This window comes from Pyrus communis, chromosome 6 (genome assembly GCF_963583255.1).
Source record: "Pyrus communis chromosome 6, drPyrComm1.1, whole genome shotgun sequence".
In the NCBI taxonomy this organism is placed as follows: Eukaryota; Viridiplantae; Streptophyta; class Magnoliopsida; order Rosales; family Rosaceae; genus Pyrus; species Pyrus communis.
Window position 1 is genome coordinate 23,003,671 of NC_084808.1, and position 25,364 is coordinate 23,029,034.

The 25,364-nt window shown below is 38.2% G+C and overlaps 4 protein-coding genes across 5 annotated transcripts; 1 reads left to right on the forward strand and 3 right to left on the reverse strand.

The window, feature by feature from the left end:
* Positions 1 to 1,921: 1,921 nt before the first annotated feature.
* LOC137737805 (F-box protein At1g67340-like) lies at positions 1,922 to 3,822 on the forward strand. Its single transcript, XM_068477365.1, has 3 exons — positions 1,922 to 2,318; positions 2,464 to 2,626; positions 2,764 to 3,822. The coding sequence occupies exons 1-3, from the start codon at positions 2,038 to 2,040 to the stop codon at positions 3,529 to 3,531; spliced, it is 1,212 nt and encodes a 403-aa protein (XP_068333466.1). The 5' UTR covers positions 1,922 to 2,037; the 3' UTR covers positions 3,532 to 3,822.
* Positions 3,823 to 11,466: 7,644 nt separating this feature from the next.
* LOC137736818 (REF/SRPP-like protein At1g67360) lies at positions 11,467 to 13,128 on the reverse strand. The gene is made up of 3 exons (XM_068476094.1): positions 12,972 to 13,128; positions 12,630 to 12,863; positions 11,467 to 12,101 (listed from the first exon to the last, which is right to left on the reverse strand). The coding sequence occupies exons 1-3, from the start codon at positions 12,984 to 12,986 to the stop codon at positions 11,646 to 11,648; spliced, it is 705 nt and encodes a 234-aa protein (XP_068332195.1). The 5' UTR covers positions 12,987 to 13,128; the 3' UTR covers positions 11,467 to 11,645.
* Positions 13,129 to 14,342: 1,214 nt separating this feature from the next.
* LOC137738422 (meiosis-specific protein ASY1-like) lies at positions 14,343 to 19,279 on the reverse strand. Its single transcript, XM_068478059.1, has 22 exons — positions 19,144 to 19,279; positions 18,976 to 19,032; positions 18,353 to 18,449; positions 18,190 to 18,258; positions 17,961 to 18,053; positions 17,682 to 17,811; positions 17,529 to 17,598; positions 17,373 to 17,414; positions 17,159 to 17,287; positions 16,947 to 17,066; positions 16,779 to 16,821; positions 16,610 to 16,672; positions 16,308 to 16,432; positions 16,180 to 16,192; positions 16,002 to 16,078; positions 15,820 to 15,918; positions 15,575 to 15,725; positions 15,401 to 15,477; positions 15,254 to 15,311; positions 14,988 to 15,154; positions 14,741 to 14,881; positions 14,343 to 14,613 (listed from the first exon to the last, which is right to left on the reverse strand). The coding sequence occupies exons 1-22, from the start codon at positions 19,144 to 19,146 to the stop codon at positions 14,560 to 14,562; spliced, it is 1,878 nt and encodes a 625-aa protein (XP_068334160.1). The 5' UTR covers positions 19,147 to 19,279; the 3' UTR covers positions 14,343 to 14,559.
* A 733-nt stretch (positions 19,280 to 20,012) lies between these two features.
* Positions 20,013 to 25,364, reverse strand: LOC137736817 (uncharacterized). Of its 2 annotated transcripts, XM_068476092.1 has the most exons (8): positions 25,071 to 25,364; positions 24,298 to 24,508; positions 23,882 to 24,015; positions 23,653 to 23,749; positions 23,313 to 23,492; positions 22,937 to 23,212; positions 21,982 to 22,319; positions 20,013 to 21,369 (listed from the first exon to the last, which is right to left on the reverse strand). In XM_068476092.1, the coding sequence occupies exons 2-8, from the start codon at positions 24,452 to 24,454 to the stop codon at positions 21,154 to 21,156; spliced, it is 1,398 nt and encodes a 465-aa protein (XP_068332193.1). In that variant the 5' UTR covers positions 24,455 to 24,508; positions 25,071 to 25,364; the 3' UTR covers positions 20,013 to 21,153. The 2 variants fall into 2 exon arrangements, with proteins under 2 accessions (XP_068332193.1, XP_068332194.1); XM_068476093.1 differs by lacking the exon at positions 23,313 to 23,492 and having other exon boundaries at positions 20,022 to 21,369.

Genomic DNA, 25,364 nt, shown 5'->3' on the forward strand with positions numbered 1-25,364 from the left:
TTCCAGTATCAAATTTCATTTTCTTTCTAACTTTCTTTTTTGGTGGGGTAAAAACAGGAGAAAATTGTTCAACGCCATATGACGTCTTGGTCTAAGTTACATAGATAAAAATTAAAACATGACATTATATTATTACATTGAATAATAACGTTCACAATGAATTCATTACATATATGTAAGTTCTTAATTCACGAGTGAAAATAAATGTGAAATTGTTGCACATGCAGGGTGAAAGTGTGAAAACATGGGCATTGACTTGACATGAGAATAGCAGCAGCTGTAAGGTGTGTAATCATGTAAATGGCCGTGCACGGAGGAATGGGGATTGTGTCTCCGATTTTTGCCGTAGGCATTTAGTTTTGTTGCAGTTTTACGGCGCTGTTGCTGTTTACGTAGGGTGGTGGGAGAGACTGTTGGGCTTAGCTTGTGATTGAAGTTTCCTGTTCACAGCTTGACCTAAGAAATTTTATATGAAAAAAGTTGCATTACTTCGAATATATAGATAAACGCTCATAACGATTTAAATTATAATTTTCTCTCTTATCGGTGTCATTGATGGTTAACCAAAACCATTACTATGTAAGTTATAAAAGTAAGTGTTTAGTGTTTACAGGTGAATTCTGTTCTTGTGATAAAGGGTTAAGGAAATGTGTGGTAATTAGAGGATCTGTAAGATAAGCTGTTAAACTACTCAAATTATATTAAAAAAATTAAAATTAAAAAAATGATTGAAAGTTATTTTGATGAAAATGTTTTTAGAACCAATCATTCGTAAAAACGCAACTAATTCTAATAAAAGCACTTCAAGTTCTTTTAGAACCCAAAAAAATGTTTTCTAAAAACGGTTTCAATTATTTTAAAATCACTTATGTAGTTATAATTTGTCTATATTCAATTCCTCACGTAGTTTGTTTGTATTTTTGTTTTCAGCACTTGAAACCATCTCAAGATAAAGCAAATGCATTCACAAACATTTTCGAAAAAGCACTTTTAATAAAAAAATTATTAAATTCTAAAAGAATTTAAAATGCTTCATACAAAACATTAAGTATATCTTTTCATCTTTAGTGAATAAGTTTTGGGTAAGCCGGATAAATACCATTGCCAAAAATATCACCACAGGTACAATTTTGCACCATGTCAGCAACTGTGTCTCAATTGTCTTGGAAAAACAATATCTAAAATGGAAGATATTCGTAACGCAAGCAAAACAAAGAAACGCACGTCAACCAAAAAATAAAAAATCGAAAAAAAAAGAAGAGATAATTCCTCGAAGCAAAAAAGACAAGTAAAACAAAAGAAGAGTAACTGAACCTGTACGAATGCTGATTCATACGTTTGACCTTCGTTTGGCCGGGTCTTCTACGGGTGCGCAAATTTTGCTACCTGAGTTTGTTGAAACGACCACGTTCACCCCCCACACGCACACCCAATGCGTCCCTCTGACGCTTCTAAAAACAAAAAAAATATAGTTGTGTAGGGGGTAAAAACTTATAACCGACGCGTGAGTTTAGCATTATAACATCGGGTGAAATTTGAAAATAACAGAAGATTAACCAAGTTTAGGTGTTTTTACCGGTAACAAAATTAACTGCCGCTGTAACGATTCGGAAGATAAATATGTATTTTTAGGAGTGAAAAAAAAAATACGAACAAACAGTTAGAAAAGAGAGAGAGGGAAGAAGGCTCTCTCTCTCTCTTCTCTCAGCGGGTTCGGGTCGGGTTTCGAATACTTTAAATTTTGTGCGTTTTACTACGGAGAGGGACTGAAAAGCCAAAACGAACCGAGTCCCGACGGGGGACAGACGAACGGATCTGGGTCAACCCTGTTTGACCGTAAATACAGTAAAGTCCAGGGGCGAGAAGTTGTAAAAAGGACGTTATGTTTATTAAATGTGTGATTTAGTGGTCGCTTGAGAAATATATATTAATTTGTTGGAGAGCATTTGGCTCTGTGTTTCTTCCTCTTCGCTTTTCCCTCTCTCTTCGTATATAAGACCCCTCACTCCGCTTTTTATTCATTTCTGAGAGAAAATTATGAGGACCAGGGGCGGCGTTTGTTATCCGACAGTAGGCGGAGGAGTCGTAGGCGGAGGTGATGTGTGTTGTCAGAGGAAGAGGAAGAAGGAATTCGCCGGAGGAGAGCGGACGGTCTGCCGGAAAAGGAATAGATTCTCGCCGGGCACGACGACGACGACGACGACCACGTCGGCTCCCGATTCGTTCGACGCTTTGCCGGACGACCTCCTCATTCTTATCCTCTCGAAACTCAGCGCCACCGCCAACTCGCCGGCCGATTTCATCAACGTCTTGATAACGTACGCTCTAATTTCCATTAATTTTTATTTAAATTTGATTAATTTGTGTAAGTTTGGAGGTTAATCGGTTAGTTAGAGAAACGTGGTGGGAGTATGTTTTGAAATCGAACGGAACTGACGCTTTGATTGGATGGATAATTAACAGATGCAAGCGGTTGAACGGCTTAGCTCTCCATTCTCCAGTGCTCTCCAAGGCTAATCCGAAAACGTTTATCCTGAAAGCCAAGAACTGGTCCGAGTCGGCTCACCGATTCCTCAAGCTTTGCGCCGACGCCGGCAATACCGAGGCTTGCTACACTCTTGGCATGGTCAGTTCACTCCGAAACCCCCATAATTCTCATTCAATTTTTTTTTAATTTCATTTGATTACTTGTTTAATCGCGTTTTTATGAACGTTTCGCGGCATTATTATTTATTAATCATTCTTATTCGCTTGTCTCTGCAGATTCGCTTCTATTGTTTGCAAAACAGAGGAAGCGGAGCCTCGCTCATGGCCAAGGCGGCGATTGGCTCGCACGCGCCGGCGCTTTACTCTCTCGCCGTGATTCAGTTCAACGGCAGCGGAGGCTCCAAAAACGATAAGGACCTCCGGGCCGGAGTGGCGCTATGCGCGCGTGCCGCCTTTCTCGGCCACATCGACGCGCTGAGAGAGCTTGGGCACTGCCTCCAGGACGGTTACGGAGTGCGTCAGAACATAACGGAAGGGCGACGGTTTCTAGTGCAGGCCAACGCACGTGAACTCGCGGCGGTTCTATCCTCTGCGGCAGTTTCGGGAGTCCCCATGCGCCAGTTACTGACGTGGACTCCACTCCCTCACCCGCACCCTCATCCTCATCCGCAGCTGCGGCACCTGATCGGGTCGGGCTGCCCGCTGCTCAGCGACTTTGGGTGCAACGTTCCCGCCCCAGAGGTGCATCCGGCGAACCGATTTTTGGGAGAGTGGTTCGCTGCTCGGGACGGTTCGCCTGGACCGGGTTTGAGGCTTTGCTCGCACGTGGGATGTGGGAGGCCTGAGACTAGGAGACACGAGTTTCGTCGGTGTTCGGTATGTGGGGCCGTCAATTACTGTTCACGCGCGTGCCAGGCGCTTGATTGGAAGCTAAGCCACAAGGCTGAGTGTACTGCCTTTGAGCGGTGGGTGGATGAGGAGGGTGAGGGTGCGGACGATGACGGAGCTGCCAATGGGGGTGATGACGTTATGGCCGAGAGTTAAGAATTAGACGGTGACGGTGACGGTAACGGCAGGAAAATGTGAATCAAGACCGAACGGAAAAAGGAAAAGGGGAAACGGGGCCGTTTTGTGGAAATGTATGTTAAGATAATCATGGCCGTTGGAAATTTTGTTCACCTTTTTTAACACAGAGGGGGGTCTTTTGAAGGGAGCATTTTCTTTTTTCTGTGTTTTTTGGGTTCTTTTTTTGTACTATAGAGCAACTTTAGCCTTAATTTCGGTAAAAAAAAAAATTCCAAATTTATGAAAATTCAAATGATCTTTCCTCTCTTATTCTTTTTCTGTACATTTTTTTCCCCTATTTCCACACAAATTTCAAATGTTCCGGTTTCGGATCCAAGTTGGTGGCCACAATCGAGATCAACTGACTTAATCTACATATGCAAGATACATCTAGCTTAATTTACGTATGCAAGCATTGATTTTTTTTTCTAAACGATATTCACGTTTGCAAAATACATAGTTGGTTTTCTAAATGATATTACACAATTGTCTTCTGGTAGGTGCCAAATAGGTCATGTATCTTTGGGAATGTTAAATTTTCAAATTCTTTAATTTACGAAGATGTAAATTAAATTTTTATGCATACTATTTTAGTCAACTTAATTAAGTTTATATGTACAGAATTTCCAGTCTTTGAGTAACTGGTCATGTGACATATACCATTTCTAAGTTTTGATATGAACACACAACAAATCTCATTTATGCTTAGGAAACTAGGTCAACTTTTTCTCGTTTGAAAAATCTATTGTTTGGGCATAGATTGGTAGAAAATGTGATTTTATGGGGTGAGGAATTGGCTCGACTTTAAGGTAAAGTTAAAGATGTTCCTTATCTTGATGTCAAATAAAGAAAAGAGGAATGCTAGTTTTTTTTTTTTTTTTTTTTTTTTTTTTTAAATATCTTTTCTTTCTGCTTTTTTTTCACTATTTTTTCGCATGTAAAATACACTTACACATTAAGCTGAAAAATGAATGAAAATGATTTGAAAACTTTGAGCTTTAATTATAAAGACAAAATAAAGGGTAAAGTGAATAGTACCAGGATTGACTTTTTAGTGTAAAAATAAGGTTTTTCGTTAATACCGGAAGCTTTTCGTTAAACTTTCCAAAAAATTAATGTTCTTAAAAAATTAAAAACATGAAAATTTTTTTGAACAAAATATACTATCTACATTAAGGGGAAAGAGAGCGGACTTAGTCTCATAATAGTTTAATATTGTTTAAAATCGCTTTTGGCGATAATTGAACTTAAGATCTCTCTTCTACAAGTGAAGAGGAATATCACTAAACCATAAAACTAAATAACAAAACATAATAATATATTAAAACCCAAACAAAAACCAAATTCGACATGGGTATTGCATGTAAATATCGTATAGATAGCCCAATTGACGACATGAGCATGCATGCATGTTTTAAAGTCGTGATTGTTTTGAGGTGAAAACTTGGGGTTTATAGATTAGGATTTGGAAGTGCATGAAAGGCTAAGTATACGAGGCGGAGGGATTGGCAGGCGGCGATGAAGGGGAGTCGAAGGTGGTGTCTGAGTGGAGGTTGAGGGTTTGGATTTGGAGAATGGAAGATAGAAAGAGCACAAGCAATGAGCAATTTATGCGGCAGACACCCAAAGGATGTGTTGATCATCGCACTTGCTTTTAGGTGGTAAAAAAGGGTCAGAACACACATTTAAGTGATTGGCAAAGAACAATAGGAAGGGAAAGTAAAACTAACAAAAAGCTATTAGAATTACAATGTTGTTATATTGTTTTTTAATAATACTTGCCTACTCAAAAATGAATAAAAGTTCCCGCTAAAAGATTTTCATTGATGATTTTTATAACTTCGTGTTTAAGATTAGAATTGTTCATATTATAAATCACTCTATAAAGATCATCTCTGAAAAAAAAATCAATTAAAATTAAGGTCGTTTGGTTATCGAACTGTATAAAAACATATGAACGGAATTGGTAAAAACATTATGAACTGTCTATATATTTGCTACAATAGATTGACTAAAAGACTTATTTTTTATTTATTTTTTGCATATATGATCTTTATAGAGTGATTCATAATATGAATGATTTTAATCATATGAACGAAACTATGTGGTTCTGTTTGGGCCCAAAATACTATTGTTGGGCCGAGCAACAGGATGTGCTCGGCCCAAGGTGATAACAAATACTATGGGCCGAATAATACATCCCGGGCCAGTTGGCAGGGTCGCCCAAGTACTATCCTAAGTAGTCCGGGTAAATAGAAAGGGTCGAGGAAGTCCTGGTGCGACCAGGATTCTCGGCCGGCAAAGAATAAAGCCTCGAAAAGAAGGAAAATTCAGAATCCCAGTGGGAGTAGGTTTGATCGAGTTAGAGTCAAAATGAGACAAGGACTCCCAATCTAAATCAGAGTTGGTCTCAAGGAATGGGGTGCTATAAATACAAGAAATCATGCAACAAAAAAGCCCCTTCAGAATCAGCATACAATTGCCTTGCGCAAAACCTCTCAAACATCTTGAGATTTTTCCTTTTCTTTTCCTGCCGACACACCTTCAGTTTGGATAAACAGCACTGTGGAAGCACCCGGCGAGCATCTTCAGTTTGGATAAACAGCACTGCTGCCGCAGAATCAATCGACCGAGAAGCACCTTCAGTTTGGATAAACAGCACTGCGTCGAGGTCGACCAGTTATCTATCTGAGTCTCGGCCGAGAAGGGTTTTCGAACCTTTGTTGGCAGAGGTCACCTTACTAGCCTTCCCGGCATAGTCAGGTGTTACGAATTGCATTACTCGGCGTGCTGGACGCCGAGTGGTTTTATGATTGGATACTCGCAAGTAAGTTTTAGGGTTCGGCATTCCGACGGCCGAACTACGTTTACCATCAAAACATACATCACGTTTGAGTACCTGTGCCCATATAGTTTGGTCTCGATTCGACGTGCTTATACTCTTACGAATATAATCACAGTGACCGAATCGGGCTCCGACGATTTGTGAACTTCGCAGAATTAGTAGCCTTGTCTTCAGGCTGTAGAACCCAGAGACCCAGAGACCGAGAGTGTTCCTTCCTCGGTCGCAATCGCAAGATAGAAGTCAACAACGCGCTCAACGCAACATCAACAAATTTTACTCCTCGGCCAAGCTCGGCCGACGAGTTGGCACGCCTCGCATTCGACCGAAGGACGTAGTTAGCTTACTAGTTACTCGGCCTGCGCGCCACGTAGGTTTTGTAATTTTTTGAGTCAACAGGTTCAAACACGAAGAATTTTGAATACGAGTTCCTACTCATTCTTGAGTAGTCAAGTGTTGGTTTTTTTTTTTTTTTTTGGTACTATAATTAAGTAGATCTTAGATTTGACTTCAGTATATGACTACAAGTTAATAATACTAACATATTGTGTGACCTAATTTAATCCATTTTTAGGTTGTTTTAGTGGGAAAAAAATGAGAAGAAGGAAAGGGGAGTAGAAATAGTGGGAGTGGGGAAAAAAGATGTCCAATTTGGGAAGTGGCGGCCATTGTTGTTTTTCGGGATGAGTCAATTATGTTCACAAAACCAAATCAAGTGGAGAAAATAACAACCCAAAATTAAAACAGCATCTCTCCTGGTGGGAGGCGCACTTGTTTTTCTCTTTAACACTTTTTATTTTATTTTCCTTTTTTCTTTTAGTAAGAGAAAATAAAATCATTGTTGTTGATATTATTAATTGGAGAATGATGAGGAAACTCTCTTATAGTGAGATTTTTTATCGACTCTTTGTCACCTCACAGTTTAACTTTAATTTTATACCAACATTATAAAATATTATGTTAAAAACATGACGTGACAGAAAATTTATAAAGAATTTCACTTTTGAAATAGTCGTTTTTAAAATTTCTGTTATTCACTCGACGTTGAGTTACGGTGGTCCAAGCCCAAATCATTAAACACATTAGTTGAGATCAGATGGGCGTGAAATTATAGCTCAGCAGCTCCATTTACTCTTTACAAACCCAACTGCAACTGTAGCCCAAATATTTTGACTATTTTTCATTTTTACATTCACCCAAACAGAATGTTGCCAATAGAGTGACCACAACTATTGTCTAGGGTAGTGATATTTATTTTTGATCGGTAAATGAAAAATTTTAAATTCGACTCACATTAAACTAACAATTTACACGTTAGATCGAAGTGTGGAACAATTAATCTTAAACTGGGTGGGCTACCTCATTTTCATAATGTGGCTAGTTGAATGCTAACATTAATATTGACGCCAAAGCAAGAAAAATTGGAAAGTCGCATTAAAACTAAAAATTAGAGCAGCAAATGTTTTACTCAAAGATTGTGTTCATTAATTGAGTGACCAAATATCTCTAGGATGCCCAGTGACATACAAACTTGAGTTGATAAAGAGTTATTGAGCTTAACTTGGGTGGGATATTAGGCTTAATTAGGATGCAGTTCGGCCATGGGTCATATTATCGATACAAAACTTGTAGCTAAAGTGGTTAAGAGTACTTACGCTTATACTTAAAAGTTTTGTTTCTTTACTTGTTAGTCAATAGTCACATGTGTGGTTGAAGTCCTAGCTAAATGTTTGCTAGGCATTTAAGAATAGCTGGTGAAAACCCAGAGAGCATAGACCTGATCCAGTTTCTTGCTTTCCAAAGTGTTAAAGCAAAGCCCACAGAGTCATTGCTTCCACCTCTGAATTTTGGTCTAGAAAACAAGTACAAAATGATGATGATGCGTCGCTGCACAAAAGCCGGATCTTAAATTTGTAGTTCATCTTATTATTATTATTATTACCACCTTTGCATTGGAATTTGGAAATCCAAAAAAAACCAAAAAAATTAAGAAAAAAGACAATGTTTAGTAAATGGATGTCAGCTTTTGAAAATTTTTGTCTCAAATGGATCATGCATAAAAACGTCACCATGTTTTTTTTATTTGAAGGAGGATTTTTTTTTTTGGATTTTTTTTTATAAGAATCTTGGAGATCATTAAATCACATTCGTTTATCGTATATCGTGTGATCATAAATTATTGTAAATTTTTTTATTTAAAATTAAATATAAACAATACCTAATAAAAACTAACCGTACGATTTACGATAAAAGAATCTGGGAAGGATCCTTATTGTTTTTGTTTGCAATTTTTGCTTTCTCTTTCGTTTATGCTTAATGAATTAAACTGGTTGGAGTTAAATTTGTATTGCTTTTTTTTGTAAATTAGTGAAGCAGGAAAGAGAGAGAGAGAGAGAGAGAGAGAGAGGGGGGGGGGGGGGGGGGGGGGGGGGGGGGCGGCGGCGGCAACCAGTTTCTACAAAAAATGGCGCTCATTCAATTGCCTTCTGCCTACTCCAACTCCTGTTTTTGAGTTTTGACTGCCCAAATAAGCAGTTTTTGAAGGGGGCCGACCCAGTTTCTCTGCCCTCCCACTTCTCATATACTCTCATCCCCTTCTATTTTGTGCGGTCATGGTTAAGCCACGTCAACATTTTGTATTTTTTTTTTATAGAGATAATAAAACAAAAAACAATAATAATATAAAATATTGACGTGGCTTAACCGTGATCGCATAAATAGGAGGGAATGAGAGTGCATGAGAAGTGGAAGGGCAGAAAAACCAGGTTCTTTCGAAGGCTGTGTTGTTGGTTAAATAAGTGCTTTTGTGTTGTACAACCAAAAAGGTAGCTAGTAGATTAGATAATAGCTTCTGGGTATTATATGCACTTGAGAAGCTCAGCTCAAATTCTTCAAGTGCAAATTTACTGACTCATATGGAGCTTTTAGTTCAGTTGATGAACAATGTTCACCTTGCACTTGAAATTCTAAATTCGATTTCTCTTCTTTCAATATTTGTATGTATTAAAAAAAAAGAATTATTATCTTCCAAAATCTCATTCTACTCTCCAAACTTTCTATATTAGGAAAGAAAAATACGCTTAGGAGGAGTGTAAAATAAAATTTTTGGAATGCTAATAACACTTCTCTAAAAAAAAGCATATTACATAACATATGTGTTTATCATATTTGTCTACGAGCGTGTGATTAACAGCTTCAATTGTAGATCACTTTACCACTAGTAGAGAGAATTCGACTATCATTCTCCTTCCTTTGTACTAGTAAAAATAGTATTTTGAGATCGATCAACACTTTTAATAAACAATTGAAATTGGTTTGTGAAATTATAACCTTTGTTCGTTTTGTCCGCTCTAACTCTAAATTCGGTTTGGACACTTATAGCGTTTTAAGATCTGTTGATTAGAGAATTTGTGCTCACCATTTCTTAGTTGTACTGATATTTTCCACCTTATCAATTATTGTTAGATGAATTTAAATCTCGAAATTCTTATAGCAGATACATTAAATGATAGCCACTCAAGGGTAATTAATGAGATGGTGAACAAAAATAATTCTTATGTTGATTTTCTACTTTTGACAGATTAGAGAAGACATTCCTAAAGTTTTTTCGCTAAAAAATCATAAATTACAAATAACGTATTCTGACCGAATAAAATCAATGATTAGAATCGCTAAATTTATTAATCTTTATTTGAAAATCAATCCTGCAAAAATCATTTGAATTGTAGATCGTTTAATCATCCAAACATATCAAATAAATGGACAATTCATCATGAATATTTATTTGATACCTACACTGTCGATTTATTCTATACATTTGAATGATTAGATGATCTCCGACTGAAATGAATTTTTGTACAGTAGGGGTGATCTTCAAATGAAGATTAAGAAATTCAACAGTGTTGATCATAAACTTTTTTTATACAATCAAGATACGTTATTCGCAAGAAAGAATGAGCTCGTCCCAAAGAAGGAAAGCAAGTATTATCCTTTTAAGTTTTAGGCTTCAAATCTGGTGCAAGGCCAAAATCATCAAAATTGGGCCTTTACTAAAAAAATGAAAAGAAAAAGGAAGTTGATAAGGCCTTGGTCCCAAATAAAAGCGAAGGAAAAGCGGGTAAATCTTGGCAGGCCCAAATTAAAGAGTTGCAAAGAAAAAGAAACTGCTTTGCTGCTTTGACAGCTTGACCCCAAAAATCGTTCGCCATACACAGTGATCTGCGCAGGAAAGCTCTAATCAACGAACCAGTCGATTCTCCTTTTCAATTCTGTTGATAATTTTGTTTAATATTTTTTTTTATAATTCAGATTGATCGCAGCTTAGATCGGTTATTGAATCAATTTCCTTCCACATCGCGAGTGTATCTGAAATTATATTTCCCCTATTGAATCCCAATAGAATAATCTAATAGCTGAATCGATTTTTCTATGAATATTTTGAATTCGTATAAACTAGGGTTTGTGGAACTCTGAACAGAGCTAAGATTTTTAGGTTAACGTTGTCAAGGGGTGAGAGATGGCGTTTATCATGGAGTTTGCTGAGAATCTGGTACTGAGGCTTATGGAGGACCCTAAAGAGAGGGATAGGAAGTTCAGGGAGCACGTGTATGCGGTGAAAGACCGGTGCCAAAAGACCAAGGAGATGTGGGCGCTACCTCTCCGTCCCTACGGATTTTGGACCTTTGAACGCCACAACTCGCAGCTCCGTTGGGATGCCCAGATTAGCCAGGTTGCAGGCCGGAGGGACCCCTATGATGATCTCCTCCAACACAGCTATGATCCCGTCACCCCCCAAAACTAATTGAGTGCGTATAAAGTTTGTTTTTTTTACTGTTTTGAAGCCATTCTGTGTTTCTAATGCATCGTTCGAACTGTGTGGAAGTTGTTGTATTGTTGTCAGTCGCTTCCGAGATAATGTAGGTTGAATATGTCTTCATGCTAATTGCTCCAAGGCACGTCCTTAGGAGAGTTGATATTGGCGTTTGCGGTAGCTTTGTGCTATATGTTTGGGTCATTGCTGCAAGTTTCATGTTTTTTATTCTAAATTTAGCCGGTGAAGGTCTTTAACAAACTGAGACAAAAGTAGATGTAAATTTACATAGACGCTAGCGAAGCTAAGTAGCTATCCACATTTCTTCAGTTCATCCACACCCGCCAACCTACCATATTAGGCTTTTCTTTAAAACAGGACAGCTAGTATAATTAAAGGGCCAAACTTAAAACCACCAAAGGCAGGCAGGCAGACATTCCTTCAATCAGAATCAGAAGAATCCGATTTGTGCTCGACATGTGCAGCCGCATCTTCCTTCTTCTCCGCCTCTCCCTTTTCGACTGCCTTGGATATCTCATTGATCGGAACCAGGGGTAGATAGCCGAAGATGGCATAGCCCTTACGGGTCAAGTCCTTTACGGTGTGGTTGTATTTGCCAGACCAGTGCGCAGCGGTTGGTGCAGCCTTCTGTGCCACTGTGTGGATGGAAGGGTACTTGTTGAGTCCGACCCACAACTTCACAGATTGTTTCAAGACAAAGTTCTTGTACTCAGTAGCTGCATAGTGAATAGCTGCGCGTGGACCGCCAGTTTCAACCTCCTTTAAAATTCTCTGTCCCTTTTCCGCTGCCTTCTGGATCAAACAGTGCGCTTGGCTCGCGACCTGCTTAGCCACTGGAGGAGCATGCTTATCGAACTTGTCTTTGCCTTCATCCACCTGTGAACAATGAATATATCAAGCCTCGATCAACATCGATCATTCATGCATGAAGGGCATTCACAAGGGGCATAACACAACAAACGAGCATCATAAAACTGTTGAACATGTACACTATAACCTCATTAAACAAGTAGCTCACAAACCCAGTTAGCAAAAACACAAAGAAATCTAGTTGGATAAGAAGCATCCATTATCCATCGAGATGTAGAAATCGCGGTCTTTTTATCCGGCACCAGCCAAAAAACTAAGGAGGAGTTCATGAATGATGTCTCAAGTCTCTTATTAAAATGGATTCCGACGGGCCTTTTCGGCGTCAGGGTACAAAACCAGGCAGAACACAACTAAAAACCACCTTCATAGATCATAAGCAAAAGAAAAATCATGTATAACCACCACACAGCTTTCAAATTTCACAAATTATTAACTGTTAATTCACCAAATTAATTCGAGAAATTTCCCAATCTGAACAACTTCAGTTTCTTTCTTTCTAATCAGGAAAAACACAAATAGAAGAGAAGAGAATACCTTGGCGTCGAGGAAAGCGAGGACGTCGTCAGGAACGCCCTTAAACTTCCGGTAAACGGGACCAACGACGGCGGTGACTGCGCCCTCCACAGTCCCGACCGTCGATCTGAGCGGCCCGGAGTTCTGCTTGGCGTAATCGTACAGATTCGAAACGCACACCAGCGTCTGAATCGCCGCCACCCTCAGAAACCCTAGGTGCTTCAGTTCCTTCTCCTTGCTGATCTCCACTCCCTTCTGCAACAACACATCAGAAAGTTGCTAAAGATCCAGGCAAATATAACATAAAAACAAATCGAGAAAGATAAACAAAACGACAATTGAGATGATCGGAAATTTAATTACGTCGACGGTGGCCATCGTTTGTAGATTCTTTTCTCTTCGCGGCGGTTTTTGAGATTCCGGGAAGTCGCGACTGAAAGAGGAAATGGCTTTGGAAGATCAGAAAATACGGATGGTTTTTGGTTCGAGGGTAAATTTATAGTGGCAGCAGTTACGAAAGGAATCTTGTGCGTTCGGGCGATGGACGGTGGATGTCGGATCTGTTTTGTTTTGAGTGGGCCCAGAGGGTCAGTCGACTCCGGATCCAATAGCAGGGAAGGGATGTTTGTGGAACTTTCAGGAAAGGAGCTTGACGTATGGATTCTCGTGGCGAGTGCCCCCACCAAGTCCGAGTTTGAGGCTGAAATGCTTTGTGTGAGCCTAGTGATTATTACGTGGGGCCCACTACGAAACCACCGGAGCTAAGTCTAGCGTACGCATTTTATGGGAGAGATCCACTTTAAAGTAGTAGGTCCTAAATTTATTACACAAAAAAATGATTTTTTAGCAGTACAATTTAAATGTATTCTTTTTTATTTATAAATGAGAGGTGGTCAAAAACGAATTTTAATTATGTTATTTTTAACATATTATGAGGTTTAGTCTATCTTTTATCTTTACATAGATAATATCGTTTATTCAAAAAAAAAAAAAATCTCTCAAAATGATTTTTTTTTCCTTGGCTTATTCTTATTTAATCTTAAACTTTGAAGAGAAAAAAGAAAACAAAAAGAAAATGTCATGTGTATAAATTATTTTCTTATCCGAGAGAAAATAAATAAATTATTCCTTTAAAAAATTTAATCGGGGTTATTATATTATATATACTTGTGTTAATGATAATCCACTACGTACGTACTGTTATGATTGATTTTGATGTGTTATCGTCCTTATTATAACAGGGAAGCTAAGCATATTCTGTGGGACAATGCAAGGACAAATCTTAAACACAACCAAAAGAGACGATAGAGCAAAACGCACAGCAGCGTTATATATGCTAATGAAAAAGATTTAACTACTCAAAGACGAGTAGGAACTCCTATTTAAAACTCTAAGTGTTCAACTCACAAAACTTTGTGCTTATAACAAAACCGTTCATATTGTAAATCACATTGTAAAAATCATATCTGTAAAAAATGAATTAAAATTAAGGTCGTTTAGTTAATCTATTCTAACAAATATATAGACAGTTCGTAATACTTTTATCAATTTCATTCATTTGTTTTTATATAGTTCGATGACTAAACGACCTGAATTTTAATTGATTTTTTACAGAGATGATCTTTATAGAGTGATTTATAATATGAATGGTTTTGATTATAAAAACGAAGTTTTATCAATTGACAATGAATAATTTTGAGTAGGAACTCCTGGTCCTTCTTTTGAGTATGCAAGTATTGTTCTATACTAATTACCATGAAGCCATCCGATTCCACTCAATCATCGTCATATCCTTAAAGACCTTGGTTTAGGAAAATGCAAGTGTGGATGGGCAAAACCAATTCCCAGTTTACCACATCATACTCCTAATCACCGTAAAAATTTACACCTTAACTTTCCGCGAGTATCGGAAAATCAAGTCCGGCGGACAGACAGCAAATGCTGGAAATTTTCAGACGGCTTGAGACTTCTGGCGCTTCAAGTACTGAAGAATTGGCTCCTTCACCTGTACAACAGGAAAAATGCCCAAACTGCAATATATTAGAATCGTACCATTTTTTTTCACTAGCGTTTTCCTGGTGACAAAAACTACAGCTGGCAATTTTATAGCGAGGATTTCGAGTCATACGCACCGTGCTTGTTTTCCTCGACCGCTTGTCTTGGCTAGACCTCCCACTGCAGATCACTCTGTCCCCATCATCACAGTAAACAGTGTTGCCATTTACCCTGCCGTTATCATTTCCCGGCACGAAGCTCTCCCTTGAAGTCACCGGCTGCAGAATATCCAAACAAAATTTAAACTTGGTATAAACAGTCAAGTTGGAGGAAGAGAAGAATGACATGAAGTGGAAGGGTGGAGGATTAAATTAATAGACTCGCCTCGGCCCTGCTTGTGGGAGTGTTTGGATGCTCCTTTGTCTTTGAAGCAGTCTGCTCACTCCTCATTGGACTGTATTGAGGCCCGTTCGATCTTAGTTTCATGCGTGTGAGATCTGATCCGATGGAGTGGAGGGCACCGCATGTGGATGTGTCCCTGATGCTGCTTCCTGATAACAAAAGCAGATTTTAGGCCTTAAGTGCTTATTTAAAAAGTAGCCAGAGACTTGAGTAAATTATTATGTACTGAAAGCACTTAAGTCTTCTACCCATTGTACGGAGATCTAGATGACTGGACTTGTTATTTGGTTCAGTGTTGTCGACATCCTGTTCATTGTAAGAAATCCAAGTAAATATGTAAGGGAAAACAAATGGAAATAAATTTGAGAAAGATGCAGACACGTTTGCAGATATACCATTGCATCATTGTTCAGAGCTTTCTTCACTTCATTCAGTTTTTCCTCGGTGATCTTAGAACGGATCACACGCTTTCCTGGTTTAGTAAACAAATGAAAATGGTAAGTTAGATATAATTTGATCCCATGTAAGCGCCAAATACAAGGATTTTAGACTGGATTAACTGCACACACCTAGCCTTCGGTTGCCTTTGGCTTCAAGAAAACCCTCTCGTGCCATTTTATCGATGAACTTACGCACAGTAGTCTGATTCACTTCTCCACCAAGCTTGTTCTGAAGCTTTGTAACTGTCACATACTGCATTGGGAGGGCATGATACAGCGCCTGAGATGGACAAATAGAGTCAGGTACTTGGGGAGACAAGATATTTGAGGAGACTGCAGAGAACAGAAAATTTCGAGACAGGAAATGCAATCACCTTTATGTACATGAGATCATTAACCTTTAAAGTTTTGTCAGCAACTGGTACTTGAGCATCCATTTCTTCTTTCACCATAGTGAACTCATAATCTGACTTCTGCATCGAGGAAAAAGAGTTTGACTCAAAAGCAATAAAATATGGCCTCAGAATTGAAACAAAAAGGAGAACATAAAGCAAACCTTCGGCCTGTTGATGGTGTAAGTGTCCCCTGCAGGTTTTGATAGAACACCTTCTATGACAAGCTTGTCCATAATTTCTGTGATCCAGCCAAATAGGGTTGAAAAGTGGCAAATCTAGTTATAAAACCCACGAAATAAGTTAACAAACCAGCAGCTTTAAGTGCATTCTTAAGTTTACCTTCAGTCAGAACCTGCAGCATATAAGAACGGTGAGATGGAGTCCATGAGTATACTACAATATACCAACAGAGCAAGGTTTTTTGACACAGTTTTTCCGGTAGAGACTTGATAAGTTGAAATACTTACCACTGAGATGTCCGGGAAATTTGAGAGAACATCAGTAAGTTCAACAGTGTCAAGGTGGAGGCTACTGATCCAGTCCTTTATCCGAGCCAATTGATGTTCATCTTGCACTGAATCCTGAGTGTTATCTACACATCATATAAAAAACCCGTTGGGTTAGTACTGCAGGAAAATTAGTTTAGGAATTAAAGCCAAGAAATAACCCATCATTCCGCACAGTTTTCAAGTTCAAACTTGTTTGTGTCACTCTCACTGTGATATCAAAATTGGTCTGCTAACTTAGAAAAGTGTAATGCTTTTATTACCTTCATCAACCATGCTGTCATCTTCCTGCGGTGCACTGTTATCTTTCTGTGGTTGTTGCTTATCTGTCAAGAAAGCCATTGTTACTTCCACTAACAACTCAGACCAACAGATAAGCAGGTGCGAATTACAGTGCAAAGCCAAACCATACAATAGACTCAGAACCCTCACCTACTGGAGCTACTATATAATGATCGTCTTGTGATTGGTTAACCTGAAAGTAGTGCCAAACCATATCATGTTTCATGTGTAAACTATTTTGTAAAGAAAATAATGACATCAATTAGCACCATTAAGCTCATTGGAAACTCTAAACCCAAACAAGATATAAAATATTACCTCACTGTCAGAATCAGATCCCGAATAATCATCCCTTTGCATAGAATCAGCTCCTAAGCTCACTTCATCATCTTGAATATCATCATTTTCGTCCTCACAAGGATCAAGGATGCTTTTTACCTGTACACGTAACAAGTAAAACAAAGTGAAATCTGGACCACAAATCATGAATTTGAATATCAGACATTCCAAAAACATTCTCAATTCCCTACCTTCAGCGCTAATACAAGATGCTTGCTGTTTACATTCCCAACCTCCATTCTCAAAGGATTCTTGGTCCATGCATTACGAGCTTCTTCCTCAGAGCAGCCCCTGAAGAATGGAGGCTCATACTCCGCTGGCTGCAATGTCAAAAATATAACTGTCATCTTTTGGCAAACAAAGCATATTTTTGACAAAACGAGAAAGAAATTAAAAATGGTGTACCGTCACATCATCGTAGTATAGGAGCTTCATCAATATGGTCCGCTGAAACAGAAAGAGTTTCAATCATCTTTAAATACCAGACCAACACAGAAACACTCTTCCAGGAATTGCAGAATGAATTAAAATTTGCAGGTAGCAAATTATAGGTTTACCTACCTCTTCAGGCATTTTATCGAGAGTTCTCATCAATTGAACCAATGTGCGGACCATTTTACAAGCAGAGCTCCTGGAAAAACATAGTTACAAAAATTCACAAATTTGCCAAACAGGATGGGAAAAAAATCTGGAACGAATTTCGATCAAAGTTACCTCATCTGGTTGGGAGTTATTTCTGCTGTTGAGTTGCACTTGAATGTTCCACCCTCTTTTTTCTTGTTCCCAGAGCGACTTATATTCATCGAAACCTCCTGGCTTTCAGAATTTGGGTAACTGAAAGAAACTGCAGGTGAAGATCGATTAGAACAAGTCAATTCTCCAAAACTGAGGCAAACAAATGTAGACTAAAATTCACACTCCAAAATCAACCAGCATTGAACCTAATCAAATTTTGCAAAGTGATTTAGATGATTAATTTCGTGAATAGCTTACAAGTGTATTCCTCAATCATTGGTCCTTCAACTGTCTCGCACACGCAGAACAATAGCGTCTTCAGGTACTTCTTCTGCAATGCATCGTATACACCTACAAATGTTTGAAAATAACATAAAAACTAATAGCCAAACAAGAAATCGAAACCGAAACCACATTCCAAATTTCAAATCAACGAGATGAGATAAAATTAAAAAAAATAATGACCAGTGAGTTCAACAATCTGTACCTTTCTCCATCCAATCAATAAGCCTGCGAGATTCCGCATCCATTGGCATTAGCTTTTTGATCTTCATCTCTATCGAAGATTTCAAAATTCCAAAGAAAAATCACAAACCAACATTTGAAATTAAAACAAAAACTACAACAAATTGAGATTATTAAACAATTACCTAAAGCAGGAACAGACTTATCATTGAAGTACTTCTCCGGAAACAGGCCTCTGATGTAACTGATATTGAATATAGCAATACGAAGCAAGTTCCTAGTCTGAGCTCAGATCAAACGAAATTGAATGCTCAGAATCAGTTCATACAAGTATCGAAGAATTCATCATCAAAATCGTATAAACATTGCGATTTAGATTTTATGAAATCTAACGCGTTTCTTCAATCAAATTTACTCATGCTAAGACATAATCCTACGTATATTTAATTTTTCTGAAAAATGAATAACAAGCTTCAGATCTTCATACTGATCGTTAATTACTTGTCAAAAACTCGTATCATCATCCTCGGTGTCCAGATATGGTCTATATTTGAAAATCCGTCAACGATTCTAACAGAACTTTCAGAGTTATGCAATATTTCACAACAAATTTCATCGAGAGAGAGAGAGAGAGAGAGAGAGAGAGAGGAAGAGAGAAATTCAATCACATATGAGAAAAAATTTAATGAAACAAAAACCGATCAGATTTAGAAAACGAAATACTATCTGCTGAGAAATTGAGAAGAATCACTAACAACTTCAAATTACCGCTACGATTATTCTTAGTAGATGAGCGATCGAGGATTACCAGAAGAAGCGAGTCCTGCTCGGTGATCTCTGCTTCCTTCACTTTCTGTGCGACGACCTGAAACGAAGAAGTTGCAGTGAGATTCAGATAGATTTCAACAATCGGTACTAGCAGATTGACGAAGATCGTCGAGTATAAAGGAATTGTTCAGAGAGCTGAGAAGTTCACCATTGTTGCACTTTTCTCGGAGAGAAAAATGAAAATCGGAAGTTAGAGAGTAGAGAGAGAGAAGAGAGAGAGTGAATGAGCGAATGAGAGCTTTGAGTTTGCTTATGAAGAAACTTGCTAGCTGGACGAAAATTTGAATTATTACAAACGAGGAAAGTGGCGGGAGGCGGTGAAATTTGTAAGTTACTTGCGACGGTTCACGAATTGCAGATCATGCAAAACGCGTCGAGCTGGGATAGAGAATCGGTTTCCGTACACGTGTCCCAAAACGGAAATCGGAGTTTGTTACGGCCTCGGTTTCACGGAGGCCGTGCCTGTATTAGTCCCTAATCACTAGTCGTTAATGATTAAATAGTTGCGATTTGATAACGAGCGCGCCAATTCCAACAGTAACACCTGATTAGCTGGCACTTAATTACGCATCAGTTCCCACTTAACAAAGGCCTCAATTCCCCTACCAAGTCAAAGAGGTCTCAATTTTATTTATTATTATATATTTTTTTGGTAAACAAATGTCTCAATTTTAATTCACGTATAACTTTTAAAAGAACCGACTCTGAACGTATAATAGAAGTTTGTTTGCCTAGATTACTCTCGTATAAATCACTTTCGAAGTTGCTCGAGAATGCCTTCATTTTCTTATTGTTTCTCAACTACTTTTGAATTGTATGTGTGTGAAATTAAGAACATGTGTGAACCGAAATGAAAGTAGCACCGTAGCTACTTTTGAAGTTTATCTTTAAATTAATTTTCTCACACAACAATTTTTCCACACCACAGTTTTACCAAATAGCGTAGTAATAAAAAACTTTTTGATAAAGCAGATGCTGTACCAAATCAACCCCAAACGGACAGGTTTAATTTCTTTCTTATATCATTTCAAGGGAAAAATGGTACACAATTCTACCATATTCAAAAGAAAACCCAACTTCTTAGTGTCAAATAAACTTATATGGTAATTACTAATTAATTACTAGAGTTTTTTCTTCTTTTGCTACAACCACTTTCAAATAATGCAAAAAAGATGTTTGACCGGGCGAGTGTAGCAAATGGAAGTTCTTCCTTCACTCATTGTGGTTTTTTGGCAAATAGAGATCACTTTCTTTGTGTGTGTGAATCACACAATCGGAGGTCGGGTATGAGACATAGGTGACCACATATCCTTGCTCCATCTGCGTCTCATCCAAGATCACCGCCTCCAATTGATCCACCAACCCTGAAACCAACAGCCCAGTACAAGTAGAGCAGGCACCGGACCTGCAGAGTAAGGCAACTTCAGCCCTGCGCTTTCAGCTGACTCAAGGATGTGAACCTCATCTGGAGCTTCAAACTCATTCTCCTCAGCATTTGGTCCCACCAGTTTCACTTTGCAAACTGCCATTGCAGATACAGAGACAGAAGATTTCAACCCAAATGCTTTAGAATTGTTCTTCACAGAACCAAGAGACAAACGGCGACCCTTAAGTCTTAACAACGGCTGAGCCTCTGTCTGATGTTGCACTTCTCATTGAGCATAATGTCGAAAGCCAGGAAGTCTATATTCTAACACTCGCCATCAGAACTCAGGTATACGGTGGATTATCCGAGCAAAGTTCGAGCAAGGTCACAAGATGTTCATGTTATAAACTGAAGAACACTTTTCACAAATTCTCTGTTCTTTTTTAATTAATCTCTCAACAAAGACTTTTCGAGCTAAAATACGAAGCCAAAGCTTCATAAATAAAAATTTAACAATCAATACAGCGAGCAAACAATATTCCACTTCCAACACTTCAAACATGTATAAGACCTTTAAATTAGTAGGAAACTTATTTGTAAGCAAATTTTCTATCAAAAGTTTATGTGTCTTCCTTGCATTTGACCCATGTTGCACCCCAATTGTATCTCCGTCTTTCTCAATGAAAGCACATAACTTCACAACAAACAGAACAGCGTTTCTGGTTCTAAAAGTACAGAAAATACACCCAGAAGAGATTTCAAACTGTGAAACTGATCATTCACATTGAAGGCTTACCTTTCGAAAGGATCGCCTCTGTTTGAGTGAAGAGGATAAACAGCTGCAGCTATTTTCTCCCTAAGGCTGAATTTGCTTGCAATTAGTGGCCGAACATCTTCTACTCCAACCAAGCTCTCCAAAAAAGGAAGTAAGAAGAGTAATTCTTTATCAGAACGATCATCGAACCAGCTCTCAATTGGAATTCCATTGTCTACTTGGAACCCGAATGCCTGAAATAAAGCCAACACGCCAAAATGTTACACCTAGAAAAAACAAAGTTAATAGTATTGAAGAAAGGACAAACATAATCCTACGGGTTTCCTCCTGAAATTAGCATAATTTAAGTTGTATTCGTGTTTCATATTTCACATTTCAGTTGTCCCTGACAAAGTGATCCAGTGTCGTAAATGTTCATAAATGAAATCTGAGATCCGTGTCGTAAATGTTCATTAAATGAAATCTGATACATCCCGTTGAAACTGCTCCAAACATGGCTTCACCAAAAGCTTAGAAAGGACCGACTACATTTGATTCCACAAGCAGGCAAGGGAACCCACTAACGATGTACATTACAAGCAAAAAACTGAAGATCGACCATTGACTCGAAACATATAATGCTGATAAATTTCACCAGAAGGCTAGATGGAGCTTCTTTCAACTCACTTTTATTCATCACCATATTAGGCTTATCCAGAAACTCACTGATCCAAGGAAAAACAAAGACACTCCAAAAAGTATGCCAAAATATGCTCCTAGACACATTAAATTCAATAAATCACCTTCAAGGGCTTAGTGCACAGATAACTGCTAATGGCAGAGCGGGGAAGGTTGGAATAGCATACCTGTGGAGAGTTGTCGATTATGATAGTGTGTGCCAAATCACGACCAAGAACTGACAAATCTTTGAGGTAATTCCCCTCCACAAAAACACAGGAATCCCGAAAAACACGATGGCGAAATATCTTCCTTTTTGGGTCCAGCACATTTAGAAGTTGCTCTGCATAAATACTTTGACTAGCTGTAAATATTATGATCTCAAAAAGATTGGAAACTTTGTCCAGAAAATCTCTGAGATGAGGACGGCATCGGACATATACTGTATGCTTTTGGAGGTTAAAATTTACGGCAAAAGTGAAGTCTGCATCAGCACAAGGTTCTAGTGTGGAGTGTACCAAGGTTTCTGCCAGATCAAAATCAGTCTTAGCATGCAAATCTAACCAATAGTTCAAACAAAACATCAACACGCGAGGAATGATAGAAATCAAGGACTAAATGTCGCATCATATAAACAATATAGTGAGATAAAAATGCATGCCTGTGTCCTAGAAAAAGACACATTTGGCACCCCTTATAAGGAAAAACGAATGCAGATAAGTGGACTACAATTTAATCAGATCTTCCATCAGAATACAAACAGCTATGAGAAAATGCTCATGCACCGATCCCCCGTCCTACCATACAGCTACAATAATCAAGCAATAACAATTGAAATGAAGATAAATGTTATCAACAAATGTTCTTTTTGACTCTCATCATAAAGATGACAAAAGCAAAACATGCTACAAGGAAGTTACTGTCTTCAGACACATCCAGATTATTTTGGCAGAAGAAACAGGCAAAAGTTCAAACTCAATGCAACACCCTATCACATATCAACACTTAGTTTCATGAACCATGAACAGTCCATAAACAATGAGATGTATAGTTACAAATCGTTCCTAAGTTGAGACTTGAGAGTCATGTGAATTAATGAATAAGGATATAAAAAATGATACAACGGTTTGCCATTATTCTCACCATCCAAGTCCAAAACAAGACTAGTAGGAGGACAACGCCGTGTCTGTTTAGGTAAAAGCATCGGCCGAAAAGTTGGAACAACTGCTGATAAGTCAGGTAAGTTCTTGATAAAGAAGTAAGGATCAAAGTCATCAACTTCCTCATACTCGTCATCATCTGTGTATAAATCAGTTGACATGGGCTCGTGACCATGTTCATCCACACATTCCAACTTGGAATTTTTCATGGCAAGATATATGGCTGAGACTTCAGAAGAAATAGTGGCTGGATCCACAACTGCATTAAAATGAGGATACACATTAGTTGTGCCACATACCACATAGTTTTTGTGCATTCTATTTTGCTCATACATTTTGTTTCATTTCATTTGTATTACCAGGACATGTTATATTTACTGAAGAAAATGTGTTCTCACAGTAACTCCTCTCATCTCTAACCATGGATTCGGAAGTCTCTTGAACAACATGACCATTCAGCACATCAACCCTTGAGTACATTATTTCACAATCTTGATGATAACTGTGGTCTCCATTTCCAAAGAATTTAACAAAATCAACTAGGAAAACAAAAACCGTAAGGTCACAACAGTCTCAAGAAAACCACAAAACTTTTCGGTAAGATCTTTTTAACCATTAATAGAGAAGGAAAGAGACACGATTACATAATCATAAATGTGAAATACATATATAAAATATAAAAAATGTTTGTTCATCTACCTCCATTATCAGATTCCCCTTCGGCATGTTTAGATATGTGAAAGGCAGGAGAAAATATAGTTTCTGCTTCGCAATCAGTAGTTCCCTCTTTACAATCCTGCAGTATGATACGATATGGTCAATTTGAGAAAATTTTCACTACTGAATGCTCTGTTTCGTTTCTTCTTCTTTTTGTTTTTGCTTTATAGGCAACGTAACTGAGCTGGGCATGGCATAGCTAGTTAATTACCTTAATATCTATGCAATCATCACGCATAGCATCATGCCCCAAACAAGTGTCAGCAGTCCCATCACGCATTGAGTCATAATTCAAATTTGAATTGGTTGCAGTAACAGGCCCCCCATTCTTTTTATGAGTGCCATCTGAAAGTTGTGGTATAAAAATGACAATTAAAAACAGTAACTGGATAGAATCTTGACGACAAAAAAAACAAAGAGAAATTGGAAGCCATTCTTCTGCCTCTATGGGTTAGAAAAAGTTTCAAAATTGCCACTATGGATACAAGTATGCTACCAAAAGAAATTTGTCAGGGGATGTATGTCACCATTTAACAATTAGAAGTAAAATGTGCACTAAATATATTCCATACAAGTATGGGGAACATTTCCCGAGGTTATTGCGTAACGAATAAGAAGGTAACCTACCTATTCTCTGCTTCCTTGCTGAAGATGTAATTAGGTCAGCAACTTTCTTTTCCACAACTTGCACACTTTCATATGCTTTCTTCTGAGCTCTTGTAACCTTGGGACAAGCGTGCTCTCTCACAGCAGTTCTTCCAGAACTTCTTTTCTTCGTTTGCATTTTGACTTGAATTAAACAGCTTAATTTTGAGAGGGCTGAAGGTGGCCTACTTGACTTTGGAAGAAAGAATTCAAATTTCAGAAATCGGCTAATAAGTCAAGCATCCTACATTCATAATAACTTCCAATCCGAGGCTTAATCACTCTATACCGGCGAATCAACTATTTCTAATTCAAACAGCTCAAGGTTTCAAAACTTGGGGTGAATGAAAAATGCAACCTTTTTTCAGCATTTGGTTCAAGAAAAATTTACCGCAAATCGAAAAACTCAACGAGAACCAAGAAATCAATCAGCAGCTAGAGTGCCCCCGAAACTAAGCTCAATTAGTAGAAAATTATGTAATTAATCATCAGTCCGAAGTAAAGCTTAAACCCTAAAACCCATTTTACCAAAATCACAAAGCTAAATCATAAAACACAACCACATCAAATCAAATTAACTCACTCCATTCCACTTCTCACTCGCAAATAACACAAATTTCCCCACAAACCCAACATGCAAAACATCAAAACCAAACAAACCCTAAAATTCAGCTCAAGAAATGCACCTTACAAAAACCAGAGCTACAAACTCAAACTAAACCAAGAACCAAACACTCTCACTCCACATTACGTACCTGAGCTAAAATCAAATCGGAATACCAAACGCCGGACGCCGCCGCCGCTATTCCGGTAACCAAACAGTGAATCAGCAGAGAGAAAGATCGCCGTCAGTGAAGCTTAAGCATTTATGAAACCCCTAATTTGCTCTGCTAGTTGAAGCAGGGGATTTTGGATTTCTAAGGTTTCCCTCCAAGGGAAAAGAGAGGGAAAAGTCGGAGGGATCGAAAATTTTATTTTGTCTGAACAGAGGGATGTGGTGATAAATAATTCTCCCAAAAATTTTCTCTGAATTTTTGAAATTTTTTGAT

Bases quoted from the DNA above. Each gene is read 5' to 3' on its own strand.
- LOC137736817 (XM_068476092.1), bottom strand. From the start codon at position 24,454: ATGCAAACGAAGAAAAGAAGTTCTGGAAGAACTGCTGTGAGAGAGCAC. The intron at 23,750-23,881 runs GTAATTAACTAG...ATCATACTGCAG, and splicing joins ATGATTGCATAGATATTAAG to GATTGTAAAGAGGGAACTAC. The intron at 23,493-23,652 runs GTAGATGAACAA...TTGTTTTCCTAG, and splicing joins AGGGGAATCTGATAATGGAG to TTGATTTTGTTAAATTCTTT.
- LOC137738422 (XM_068478059.1), bottom strand. The intron at 17,415-17,528 runs GTAGGTAAACCT...TTTCTGTTTCAG, and splicing joins TCGATAAAATGCCTGAAGAG to CGGACCATATTGATGAAGCT. The intron at 15,312-15,400 runs GTATATCTGCAA...TACAATGAACAG, and splicing joins CTCTGAACAATGATGCAATG to GATGTCGACAACACTGAACC.
- LOC137736818 (XM_068476094.1), bottom strand. The intron at 12,102-12,629 runs GTATTCTCTTCT...CATTGTTCACAG, and splicing joins TCGCTTTCCTCGACGCCAAG to GTGGATGAAGGCAAAGACAA.
- LOC137737805 (XM_068477365.1), top strand. From the start codon at position 2,038: ATGAGGACCAGGGGCGGCGTTTGTTATCCGACAGTAGGCGGAGGAGTC. The intron at 2,319-2,463 runs GTACGCTCTAAT...GATAATTAACAG, and splicing joins TTCATCAACGTCTTGATAAC to ATGCAAGCGGTTGAACGGCT. The intron at 2,627-2,763 runs GTCAGTTCACTC...TTGTCTCTGCAG, and splicing joins CTTGCTACACTCTTGGCATG to ATTCGCTTCTATTGTTTGCA.